A 13,566-nucleotide genomic window follows, 5' to 3' on the forward strand; every position below is an offset into this window, starting at 1 on the left:
AAAAAGATATTGCTATGATTTATGTCAGAGTGTTCTGCCAATGTTCTCCTCTAGGAGTTTTATAGTGTACTGTCTCAGATTTAGGTCTTTAATCCATTTTGAGCTTATTTTTGTATATGGTGTTAAAGAGTGTTCTAATTTCAGTTTTTTACATGTAACTGTCCAGTTTTCCTAGCACTTGAAGAGACTGTCTTTCCTCTGTTGTATAGTCTTACCTCCTTTGTCGTAGATTAATTGACCGTAGGTGTGTGGGTTTATTTCTGGGCTTTCTATCCTGTTCCATTGATCTATGTTTCTGTTTTTGTGCCAGTACCATACTGTTTTGATTACTATAGCTTTGTAGTGTAGTCTGAAGTCAGGGAGCCTGATTCCTCCAGCTCTGTTTTTCTTTCTCAAGATTGCTTTGGCTATTGGGGTCTTTTGGGTCTCCATACAAATTTTAAGATTTTTTTGTTCTAGTTCTGTGAAAAATGTCATTGGTAATTTGATAGGGATTGCACTGAATCTCTAGATTGCCTTGGGTACTATAGTCGTTTTGACAGTATTGGCTCTTCCAATCCAAGAACATGGTATATCTTCCCATCTGTTTGTGTCGTCTTCCATTTCTTTCATCAGCGTCTTACAGTTTTTGGAGTACAGGTCTTTTGTCTCCTTTATTCCTAGATATTTTATTCTTTTTGATGTGATGGTAAATGGGATTGTTTCTTGAATTTCTCTTTCTGATCTTTTGTTGTTAGTGTATAGAAATGCAACAGATTTCTCTGTATTAATTTTGTAACCTGCAACTTTACCAAATTCATTGATGAGTCCTAATAGTTTTCTGGTAGCATCTTTGGGATTTTCTATGTATAGTGTCATCTGCAAACAGTGGCAGTTTAACTTCTTTTAACTTCTTTTAACTTTTCCAATTTGGATTCCTTTTATTTCTTTTTCTTCTCTGATTGCTGTGTGGCTAGGACTTCCAAAACTATGTTGAATAACAGTGGTGAGAGTGGACATCCTTGTCTTGTTCCTGATCTTAGAGGAAATACTTTTAGCTTTTCACCATTGGGTAAGATGTTAGCTGTCGGTTTGTTGTATATGGCCTTTATTATGTTGAGGTATATTCCCTCTATGCCCACTTTCTGGAGAGTTTTTGTCATAAATTGGTGTTGAATTTTGTCAAAAGCTTTTTCTGCATCTATTGAGATGATCATATGGTTTTTATTCTTCAGTTTGTTGATGTGGTGTATCACACTGATTGATTTGCAGATATTGAAAAATCCTTGCATTCTTGGATAAACCCCACTTGATCATGGTGTATGGTCATTTTAATGTATTGTTGGATTCTGATTGCTAGTATTTGGTTTAGGATTTTTGCATCTATATTCGTCAGTGATATTGACCTGTGATTTTCTTGTGGTATCTTTGTCTGGTTTTGGTATCAGGGTGATGGTGGCCTCATAGAATGAGTTTGGGAGTTCTCTTTCCTCTGCAATTTTTTGGAGCATTTTCAGAAGGATAGCAGTTAGCTCTTCTCTAAATGTTTGATAGAATTTGCCTGTGAAGCCATCAGTTCCTGGACTTCTGTTTGTTTGGAGTTTTTAAATCACAGTTTCAGTTTCAGTGCCTGTGATTGGCCTGTTCATATTTTCTGTTTCTTCCTGGTTCAGTCTTGGGAGACTGTACCTTTCTAAGAATTTGTCCATTTCTTCCAGGTTGTCCATTTTATTGTCATACAGTTGCTTGTAGTAGTCTCTTATGATCCTTTGTATTCCTGTGGTGTCAGTTGTAACTTCTCCTTTTTCAATTCTAATTTTATTAATTTGAGTGATCTCTCTGTTTTTCTTAACGAGTCTGGCTAAAGGTTTATCAATTTTGTTTATCTTTTCAAAGAACCAGCTTTTAGTTTCATTTATCTTTGCTTGTCTCTATTTCATTTATATCTGCTCTGATCATTATGATTTCTTCTACTAACTTTAGGTTTTGATTGTTCTTTGTCTGGTTGCTTTAGGTGTAGGGTTAGGTTGTTTATTTGAGATGTAATTCACATACCATACAATTCACCCGTTTAAAGTACATTTACCTTTATAACGACATTAATTTTATTATTTTTATATATTTGAAATTTATTAGGATATGTTAAGAATAATTAATACTATTTTCCTAAGGCTGGTGATTAAGGAAGAATTTTTCCTAAACTTACTGAGGAAGAAAAGTTACTGAGGATGAAGAATTAAATAATTAAAGCTATGCACAGTTAGTAGAAGCATGTGATGTTAGAATAAATAGTGAGAAATCTGTGACTTGTGAATGAATACTGTATTTTGTCAGAGAATTCATATACACTAGAGAATTTAGTGAAAGGAATGAATTTGAGATGATTTCTTCCCATCCCATATTGTTAGTTGAGCTTGCATCTTAATACGAAGATTTCAAGGAAAAAATGTTCTCTGTTCCTGTTTGTACATTTAATTATTTAGTGTTTGGAGGTTCTCATTTAGCATATTGAAAATCATTTCAAGTTTAAGGTAAAAGCTATCTATTTACTTTTCTAATCACAAAAACAATTCATAAAATAATTTATTGAGAGTGCTATTTTGATAGCTAGAAATAATATTTTCCTGAGGATGGAGAAGAGGCATTAAGGTCTATCTATAATAAAAACAGCTGACTGGTCATTATGCTTTTTCTTCTCAGGTGAATTTTTTAGAAGAAAACGTTCTAAGTCAGAGGACATGGACAATGTACAGTCCAAACGCCGTCGATATATGGAAGAAGAATATGAGGCAGAGTTTCAAGTAAAGATTACAGCCAAAGGAGATATAAACCAGAAGCTACAAAAGGTGTTAGAGATTATAAGTTAAAACCATATCAAACAAAAAACACCACCATCTTTATTCTTCTAGATTTTTGACGTTACTTTGTATTTTACTGAGATATTCAGCTTTTTCATAGAAAGAAAAAACTTGAAGAAATTGGTTAAGCTTATTACCCTTAATAATTTAATTCTTAAATTCCTTATGACTCTTGAAGCTAAAGAGTTTTTTTGTTTGTTTGTTTTGTTTTTTTAGATATGGTAGTAATTTTCAAAACGGGAGAGAAATTATGGCTTCTTTTCTTATTTGCGTTAGTAACAAAACTGAATACCAGTTTTCAGCTTTTATTTTTTCTTCTATATTGAACTTTATTCTAGTGGAAACATTAGAGTCTTATAGATTAACATTTTAGTTTTTATAATTTTTATCATAAGCTGGTTTCATGGCTGTAAGTCCCTACATTCTAAAAACTTTGTTATGTACCTTAGGCTTAGTATTAAAAATGGTATGGACAAGGCTTTCGAATGACTAGGGAAAGGGAATATTTAAAGTACAGACTTTGGATACTTCCCCCTATATGTGTTAGGCTAGAGATAGAAATAATGAAAATATAAAGTATTTAATATATTTTTCAAGATGTGTTCACAAATATTGATGACAAATGCCTTTTTAAGAGAAGAGTAGAAGACTCACGTGAAAATTTTTCAAGGTCTTACAGATTTAATGGTGAAATTATAAATAATCTAGGCCAGTGTTCCTCTACTCAGATAAAGTATAAATATCCCCATTAGAGAAAGGAACAGAGAGGCAGTACAAAAGTGGCTTCTTTTTCTCCCAGTGTCTTTTTTCTTTTAACCATATGGTGATAATAACGCTTATTTAGTCTTTCTTATAGAGCTATTAGAAATATGAAGATAGCTATGAGAAAGCATTTTGAAATATACTTCTGTATGTATTGAGGGTTTACTCCTCTAGAGCAGTGTAATTCGGGGATGGTCCATGGGCTGCACTGTGTGTCCTGTTTGTTATGGATCCATAATGAGATATATGGAAATTGTGAGTAGGCATTTAGAAATGTTTTATAGGAATTTCATAGTGCAGTGACATTCTTAGTGTCTCACAAAAATATCATCTGTAACAGATTAGAAAATTTAAAACCTGCTCCTTACCTTCAACTGGTTTCTTTTAAATCACAGTAGAGGGTGTGGGAAGAAAATATTAAAACTTCAATTTCAAAATGTTTTAAAAATTTCACCCTCTGGAAATTTTCTATTTTTAGTACATTTTATTGTGTTATAGTAGATATTATATATGTAGAAGTGGAGGACTTCAGCAGATAGCATCGTGTTATGGATGCCAGTATTTTTTTTAAATTAATATATTAGTACTATCTTAGTAGTAGTTCAGAATATTTACTGTTTGCTGCTTGCTTGAAATTCCTTTTTTGCTATAACAAAGGAATATGTATTTTTTTAGGTTGTACAGTGGTTGCTGGAAGAAAAATTGTGTGCGCTACAGTGCGGTGTATTTGATAAGACGTTGGCAGAATTGAAAACACGAGTGGAAAAGATTGAGTGTAACAAGAGGCATAAAACAGTTTTAACTGAACTACAGGTTTGTACACTGACTTGAATTGCATATACGTGTGTCATCATTTTATAACTTACTTTCTGGGATATGTTTTTGAAGTTGACAATAATAAAGTATATTTAACTTTTAAGTATTAGAAATAAAGGGAGCCTCTATTAGTTTGCTAGGGCTACCATTAACAAAAAGTACCATAAACTGGATGGCTTAAACAACAGAAACATATTGTCTCATAGTTTTGGAGGCTGAAAGTCCAAGATTAAGCTGTCATCAGGACTGGTTCTGAGGGCTGTGAGGAAGAATCTGTTCCTTATGTCTACTCTAGCTATAGATGGTTTACTGACAGTCTTTGGCATTCCTTGTCTTGTAGAAGTATCACCCTGATTTCTGGCTTCATCTTCACATGGTGCTGTATCTGTATGTTTGTCTGTTTCCAAATTTTCCCTTTTTACAAGGATACTAGTCATATTGGATTAGGACCCACCCTATTCCAGTATGACTTCATCTTAACTACAGTTGACTCTTGAACAATGTGAAGGTTAGAGGTGCTGTCCCCACCCCCTGCAGTTAAAAATCTGTACACTGGTATCTGCTTCAAAAGCGGGCCTCTCACTGTTGTGGCCTCTCCCGTTGCAGAGCACAGGCTCCGGACACGCAGGCTCAGCGGCCGTGGCTCACGGGCCCAGCCGCTCCACGGCATGTGGGATCTTCCCAGACAGGGGAACGAACCAGTGTCCTCTGAATCGGCAGGCGGACTCTCAACCACTGCGCCACCAGGGAAGCACCCCTAGTTCTTTTGATTTCACATCTGGTGATCTCTAATTGAACACAAACTTTTCCCCACACTTAATTTAAAGATCTGTAAAGTGAAAATATAGGTACTATCTATATTTTTTTGAGGGGGGTAGGAGTTCATTAATTAATTAATTTATTTTTGCTGTGTTGGGTCTTCGTTTCTGTGCGAGGGCTTTCTGTAGTTGTGGCAAGCGGGGGCCACTCTTCAGCACGGTGCGCGGGCCTCTCACCATTGCGGCCTCTCTTGGTGTGGAGCACAGGCTCCAGACGCATAGGCTCAGTAGTTGTGGCTCACGGGCTTAGTTATTCCACGGCATGTGGGATCCTCCCAGACCAGGGCTCGAACCCATGTCCCCTGCATTAGCAGGCAGACTCTCAATCACTGCGCCACCAGGGAAGCCCCAGGTACTATATTGATTGAAAAAAAAAAATCCATGTATAATTGGACCCACACAGTGCAAATCTGTGTTGTTCAAGAGTCAGCTGTAATTACCTCTGTGATTACCTTCTTTCCAAATAAGGTCATGTTCTGAGATACTTGGGGTTCAGACTATCATTTGCGGTATGCGGGCCTCTCACTGTTGTGGCCTCTCCCGTTGCGGAGCACAGGCTCCGGACGCACAGGCTCAGTGGCCATGGCCCACGGGCCCAGCCGCTCCGCGGCATGTGGAATCTTCACGGACCGGGGCAAGAACCCATGTCCCTTCCATCGGCAGGCGGATTCTCAACCACTGTGCCACCAGGGAAGCCCCATATACTTTTGAGATACATAGTTCAACCCATAGCAGAGCTTCAGAAATAATCTAACTTAGTGTATCTTAAATATTTCTTCATTCAGTGAAGAAAGGCTGTCATCATCTAAAATGTTATGAGTACTAAATAATATTTGCTGTGATTCTTTTTATAATAATCTACTTCTCCCATGAATTGTATTTTTAAAAGATATTAACTTGTTAATCTCTATTTATTAATAATTACTACTTTTGGGCTTCCCTTGTGGCGCAGTGGTTGAGATTCCGCCTGCCGATGCAGGGGACACGGGTTCGTGCCCCGGTCCGGGAGGATCCCACATGCCGTGGAGTGGCTGGGTCAGTAGGCCATGGCCGCTGAGCCTGCGTGTCCGGAGCCTGTGCTCCCCAACGGGAGAGGCCACGGCAGTGAGAGGCCCACGTACTGCAAAAAAATAATAATAATTACTACTTTTAATTTTTTATTAAATACATCTGTATGTTAACATGTAGTGCTAGAGCTTCTAATCAGTTGAAATGAGCACACGGTAGCATGCTGCAGTAATTCACTTTATTCCAAGACTAAGAAACTGGAAAATTTTATCAGTACGTTCATCCTATATAAGCATAGTCTCAGATGCTGACTTGCAAACCACTTATAGAGCCTTTTTTACAGATGAGGGAGAAGTGGTCCATGAAAATCAAGTTGCTTCTTCACAGTTAAAAGCAAACTGCAACCAAATGTGACTAGAATTTAGGTATTATATTTGGCAGCCTAAAAGTTACTTTTTTGGTTTCATATTGTTAGTTTTGTTCACAGTGAGACTTTACTACAAAGACTTTTTTTTTTTTTTTTTTTTTTTTTTGCGGTACATGGGCCTCTCACTGTTGTGGAGCACAGGCTCCGGATGCGCAGGCTCAGTGGCCATGGCTTACGGGCCTAGCTGCTCCGCGGCATGTGAGATCTTCCCGAACTGGGGCACGAACCCGTGTCCCCTGCATCGGCAGGCGGACTCTCAACCACTGCGCCACCAGGGAAGCCCCTACAAAGACTTTATTATTAATAATTTCGTAATATATCATTTAGGACAACACTAGTCCTGTTTCTTACCTTTAGCAGGTGCTTATATAGTGATAGCATTGTCTCATCATTAAACTTTATTTTACTAATACTGTTAAGAATTTTGAATGAAAACTTGAAAATGTCTGAAGATTTAAGAAAGTAATTTCATTCGTTTGTTATCACTCCCATGGCTGCATCTATGGTTTTGTGTTTCTAGAACCTGAGATTCTGACTCTTATAGTCTTACTTAAGATGCAAGTCTGCATCTAACATTTTTTTTTTTTTTTTTGCCGTACGCGGGCCTTGCACTGTTGTGGCCTCTTCCGTTGCGGAGCACAGGCTCCAGACGCACAGGCTCAGCGGCCATGGCTCACGGGCCCAGCCGCTCTGCAGCATGTGGGATCCTCCCGGACCAGGGCACGAACCCGTGTCCCCTCCATCGGCAGGCGGACTCTCAACCACTGCGCCACCAGGGAAGCCCTGCATCTAACATTTAATAAACCTTTGCACTTGGATATTTCTTTGTAGCCTCAGAATCTGAATCTTTCCAACATCAAACCAATTATCTTCTCCACAGATAAGTCCCCCTTCACATTGTTCCTCTTTCTCACAATTCTTGAATTCTTAGAAAAATCTTCAAGGAATATCTTCCCGTTGTTCCTGTTATTCACAATTTTTTAGTTCTTGGAAACTGATTCCTCTGTATCGCTTCACATATGCACAGTGGGTTGCCAAATTACAACTTTTTTTTTCTTATAAAATTCTATCTTTTGCTTCTTCTATCTGCAAGGCCATCATTACCCAATTTCGTTTTTTTTTGCGGTAAGCGGACCTCTCACTGTTGTGGGCTCTCCCGTTGCGGAGCACAGGCTACAGACATGCAGGCTCAGCGGCCGTGGCTCACGGGCCCAGCTGCTCCGCAGCATGTGGGATCTTCCCGGACCGGGGCACAAACCCGTGTCCCCTGCATCGGCAGGTGGACTCTCAACCACTGCGCCACCAGGGAAGCCCCTACCCAATTTCTTGATTATAGTAACAACCTTTTACATGACCACTTTGGTACTGCTTTTTAAATCTTTGCTGGTCCTTCTCAATCATTGTACTCATCTTTCTAAAATACTACTTGTTCATTCTCTTCTGTATAGTCCAGTTTGCTCAACTGTGTACCGGTTTAAACCTGTATTCATTCTTTGATTTGTAATTTGGATCTCCTAGATTTTGATCCACTTTTCCTAATACCCACTGGTTGCTTCACTGTCCTACAGAGTATTAATGTCCATAGTGTTTTTCTTTCAGGCCTCTGAGTTCATATTGCTTCTCCCATTCATTTATGATCTGCCCTTACCATGCCATTTATTTAAATTTTACTGTGCCCAATTTAGTTCCCATCTTTTTCTTTGTTTATGGAAGTAAAATTCAGATAACAATCGTTTTAAAGTTTACACTTCAGTGGCATTTAGTACATACACACTGTTGTATGATCATCATCTCTATCTGGTTCCAAAACATTTTTCATCAATGCAGAAGAAAACCTTATACCCATTGAGCAGTCACTTCTCATTTCCCTCTCCCCCTAGGCCTCGGGAAGCATGAATCTCCTCTCTGTCTCTACTGAGTTACCTGTGCTGCATATTTCATATGAACAGAATTATACAATATGTGACTTTTGGTGTCTGGCCTGTTTTTCTTAGCACAGTGTTTTTAAGGTTCATATATGTTGTAGCATGTATCAGTACTACATTCCTTTTCATAGCTAAGTAATATTTATATTTCTGTACTATTAAAAATAAGTAGGAATTAATTCAAGATGTTAACTTGTGTGTTATACACGCACACACATTTTGTTTATGTATTCTTTGGCTGATGAATGTTTGATGGGCATTTGGCTGATGAACATTTGATGGGCATTTGGGCATTATTTACAATATCCACCTTTTGGATATTGTAAATAATGCTGCTATGAGCATTCATATACAAATATTTGTTTGAATACCTGTTTTCAAATCTTTTGGGCATATACCTAGGAATGGAATTGTGGGTCATATGGTAATTCTTTGTTTAATTTATTGAAGAACATTCAACTTTTTCCCAGATCAGCTACTCCATTTTATATTTTACTCCCCACCAGCAATGTGAGGGTTCCATTTCTCCACATCCTTGCCAACACTTGTTACTGTCTGTCTATTTTAAAAATTATTATAACATCCTAATGGTGTGAAGTGGTATTTTATTGTGGTTTTGGTTTGCATTTTCCTATTGGCTAATGATGTTGAACATCCTTTCCTGTGTTGAACATGTGCATATCTTCTTTAGAGAAATATTTATTCAAGTTCTTTTTGTTATGTTTGTTTTGCCTTTCTGTTGTTGAGCTGTAAGAGTTCTTTACATATTTTGGATACTGAACACTTAGTAATACACGATTTATAACTATTGATATTCTCACCCACTGTGTAAGTTTTGTTTTCACTTTCCTCTTCTGATAATGTCCTTTAATGCACAAAAGTTTCAAATTTTGATGAAATCTTGTAGACAGCATAGAGTTGGGTCATGATTTATTACCCACTTTGCCAGTCTCTGCCTTTTAATTAGAGAGTTTTTGTCTGTTTACATTTAAATTAGTTACTGGTAAGGAAAGACTTACTCCTGCAATTTTATTTGTCTTCAACCTTTTTTTCCCTTAATTCCTACATTACTGCTTTCTTCTGATTGATTTTTTTCCAGTGAACCATTTTGATTTTCTTTTTCTTTCTCTTTCTGTAAAGTTTTTAGCTTTTTCCTTAGTGATTACTCTGGGGATTACACTTAACATCTTGAATTAATACCTACTTATCTTCAATAGTATACAAAACTGTTCCTTTACAGCCCTGTCCTGCTCAAATCTGTTGAACCTCTCTGGTGAATTTCTTAATTTCAGTTACTGTACTTTCAGCTCCAGAATTTATATTTGTTTTCTTTATATAATGTCTGTCTCTTTATTGATATTCTCTGTTTGGTGAGACATTATTTTTCTTTTTTTTTTTAAAGTACTTTTTATGTTGTGTCCTTTAGCTCTTTGAATAGACTTAAAACCATCTGTTTAAAGTCTTTGTCTAGTAAGTCCTATGCCTGAGCTATATTTCTGTTAATTCTTTTTTTTTTCTGTGAATAAACCATACTTATTTCTTTGTATACCTCCTAATTTTTTTTGTTGTTATTGTTGAAAACTGGATATTTTGAATATTGTAGTGTGGCAGTTCAGAAAATCAGGTTTTCCCCTCCTGTCCAGGGTTTGTCGTTGCTGCTTGTTGTGGTTTGTTGTTTGCTTGCTTAGTGAGTTTTCTCAACTATTTTTGGAAATTATGTATTCATTATTGTGTGTGACCACTAAAGTCTATGTTTTATTAGCTTAGTGGTCAGCTTGTGTTTTGACAGTTACCTTAAATGCCTGGAGCCTAAAGAAGGAAAAAAATTACTCTCCCAAGTCTTTGCAGCCTGGCTGTGTTGGGGCACTCCTTCCACACTTAATCTAGGCCATTTACAACCTGCTTTATCAGACTTGCCCTATCCTTCCCTTCCTGCTTGCACAGACTCTGAAAGCCAGTCAGAGGTGAAAGCTTAGGGTCTTTTCAGCCCATTTCTGAGCATGCATTCTGCCTTGGGCATTCAGATATTCTTTTCAATTTCCTGACATGGGTGAGAGCTTTTAAAGCCCCCTTTTGCTGTGTGTCTTTTTTCTGCCCTTTTCCATTCCAGGCTTTTCTTTATATTCTTTGTCCAAATTGTTCTATGCCTCAAGCTGCTGTGCCAATACCAGCACCTTTAAATCTTTTTGGGAAAATCTGTCTGGAATGCTGCCTCAGCCTTGGGAATTACTCAGACTTGGGTGAATCAAAGGCCAGCCTTTGTGCTGGTTCTTGAGGGAGTTACTAGAGAAAATAAGGTGCATATTGTTTCCTGTGGCACTCATAACTTGCTCCAGGTATCCCAGCTGTCATCCTTATAGCTGCTGCTGATCTGAGTGTGGGGAATCATAAAGGACAATTTTAAAAGACCCCAGTGCTGTCATACTGCAAAGTGCAGCTTTATTATTCCCTAAGTCTTCCCTTAGCTATTGTAAGTTTTTGAGTAGATTCCAGAAGTTGATTCTAACAATGCCAGCAAGCTAATTAGTTGCTTTTGGGAAGAGACAACCCTGAAGTTCCTTACTCAGGCATTTTTGGTGATGTCACTTACTCTTTCAGTATTTTAATAATTATTGTTTTCAAGTTCTTCAACTTAAAGTCTACTTACTTTATCATATGCTTCAGCAAATAATTATGTATTTTGTTAAATAATTTACTATTTTTTAGGTAGAGCTGACAATAAACTATTTGAAAATATTGCAGTGTGTATATAGTACTTCTGTAACTCATATCATAGTAGTAGATGAGTACATCTTCCTGATATGCATATATACTCATTTATTATACCTGACTTCCTTTGGCAGAATCCAGTATGAGTTTTATAGCATTCAAAGTCAAAACGCAATTGAAAGCAAATAATTAATCACCAGTGGCTTAGTAGGTATTTTGCTTTAAGGAATACATAATTTAATATTAATTTTAATATTAGTGGCTTCTTTTTTTTAACTCTGCAGTTACAAAAAATAGACTTTTAAAGGACTTGTGATCCTTTGCCATAAGTATAAAAATTTACCATACATTAAAAACTGTGGTAAGAGGATAGAATTGAGTAATGTGGACTTTATCTCTAGAAGGAACTCATGAAGGTCTCTATTCTGCTATAATTTTTAATGTATAAATTTCTCTATAGATGAAGTTAGAGTTTTATGGATTTTCAAATTAGTTGCCATTCTTATGTAATTTTTCAATGGACTAGCTCTTGATTAAAGTCATTTTTAAGTTTTAAATAATAGTTCACTGTGTGTTATGACTTTTGTCCATAAAGCCTGTTTGTAATTATTAGCTTATTTTCTGTGTACTAAACATATTTTATAAGAACTGAAAAAATTGTCAATGTTGGAATATATGGAGAATTCATTGTATAATTATTTTCTGTGTTAATTTAGGAATTGTTGCTTTCTGAATCTTTGTGTGTGTGTGTGTGTGTGTGTGTGTGTGTGTGTGTGTGTGTGTGTGTGTGTGTGGTATGCGGGCCTCTCACTGTTGTGGCCTCTCCCGTTGTGGAGCACAGGCTCCGGACGCACAGGCTCAGTGGCCACGGCTCATGGGCCCAGCCGCTCTGCGGCATGTGGGATCTTCCTGGACCGGGGCACAAACCCGTGTCCCCTGCATCAGCAGGCGGATTCTCAACCACTGCGCCACCAGGGAACTCCTTTGCTTTCTGAATCTTGAAAAAGTTTTGTGTATTTTCACTTTTTCAGAGATGTCAAATTGTAAGGTAAATCCAAGCAGTTATTTCCACGAATTTTATTATTTTTTAAGTAGGAAAATATATAATTTTTAGGTTTATATATCTTTAATGCATTGTCACATTAGAAATGTAGTGATTTCTAAGAACGTCTTAAAATGCTAACCACCATCATTTGTTGTGGATTCAGTAGTAACTATGTAATAAAATTGGAAATTATCGACAAATATTTAGCTTTTCTCCTCTCCCAGATGGTACCTTCCCCCAAAATATACTTCCAGATAATTACAAAGAGGAATTTTAAAATGAACATTCTCAACTCTTTAGGTCAGAACTATAATAATACATTACATATTAAAACTTGTAAGTTAAAGCTGATGCAGTATTCAAAGGGAAATTTAAAACTTTAATTTATTACTAACAAAAATAAAAAAGCATTATATGTGCATCTCCTTTGCTAGGGAAAAATAGCAATAACAAACTAAAACCCAGAGAAGTAGGAAGGAGTTAATAGAAATAGCAAAAAAGCCGACCCTTTTTGAAGATTGAGCAATAAAGACAAAAGCTTATTGAAAAGCCTTAAAAGTAGATACATTTTTGATCTACAAATAAACTGTATAAGGATTCAAAAAGGCAAGAAATAAAGATCTAGAGGAGATTCTTTTTTTTTTTTTTTTTTTTTTTTTTTTTTGTGGTACGTGGGCCTCTCACTGTTGTGGCCTCTCCCATTGAGGAGCGCAGGCTCCGGACGCACAGGCTCGGCGGCCATGGCTCACGGGCCCAGCCGCTCTGCGGCATGTGGGATCTTCCCGGACCGGGGCACGAACCCGTGTCCCCTGCATCGGCAGGCGGATTCTCAACCACTGCGCCACCAGGGAAGCCCTAGAGGAGATTCTTTAAGTAAGAGAACATTATTATATACAACCTTATACCTCTGAAGTCCATTTTATCTAAGAAGAAAGTAGAAAGCTGAAAATTATGAGGAACTCTGTTAAAATTGTAGTCACTTGTAGTGAAAGATCTGTTTCTGAAAAAATCATTAGACCCCAAAGCCTTGCCAGAAGTTCTGACAAACATTTGAGGAACAGGTAATTCACTTCTCATATAAACACTTCCAGAGTATAGGAAAAGATGAGGCCTCATTTTAAGAAGCACACCCAACTGTGGAATTCTGTGGCATAAGAAAAGAACAAATATAGGCCAGTTTTATTTTCCAGCATTGATTTCTCTCATGAATGTAAGGCTG

At 37.2% G+C, this 13,566-nt stretch overlaps 1 protein-coding gene across 5 annotated transcripts in view; it reads left to right on the forward strand.

Moving 5' to 3' along the window:
* Positions 1–13,566, forward strand: part of ATF7IP (activating transcription factor 7 interacting protein) — a 126,465-nt gene that overhangs the window by 62,032 nt on the left and 50,867 nt on the right. For all 5 annotated transcript variants that reach the window (XM_059082217.2, XM_067008759.1, XM_067008758.1 and 2 more), the window contains 2 exons: positions 2,680–2,825; positions 4,275–4,412. In XM_059082217.2, the coding sequence (XP_058938200.1) occupies positions 2,680–2,825; positions 4,275–4,412 (284 nt within the window). The remainder of the gene's footprint in view (positions 1–2,679; positions 2,826–4,274; positions 4,413–13,566) is intronic.

This window comes from Kogia breviceps, chromosome 12 (assembly GCF_026419965.1).
Source record: "Kogia breviceps isolate mKogBre1 chromosome 12, mKogBre1 haplotype 1, whole genome shotgun sequence".
NCBI lineage: Eukaryota > Metazoa > Chordata > Mammalia > Artiodactyla > Physeteridae > Kogia > Kogia breviceps.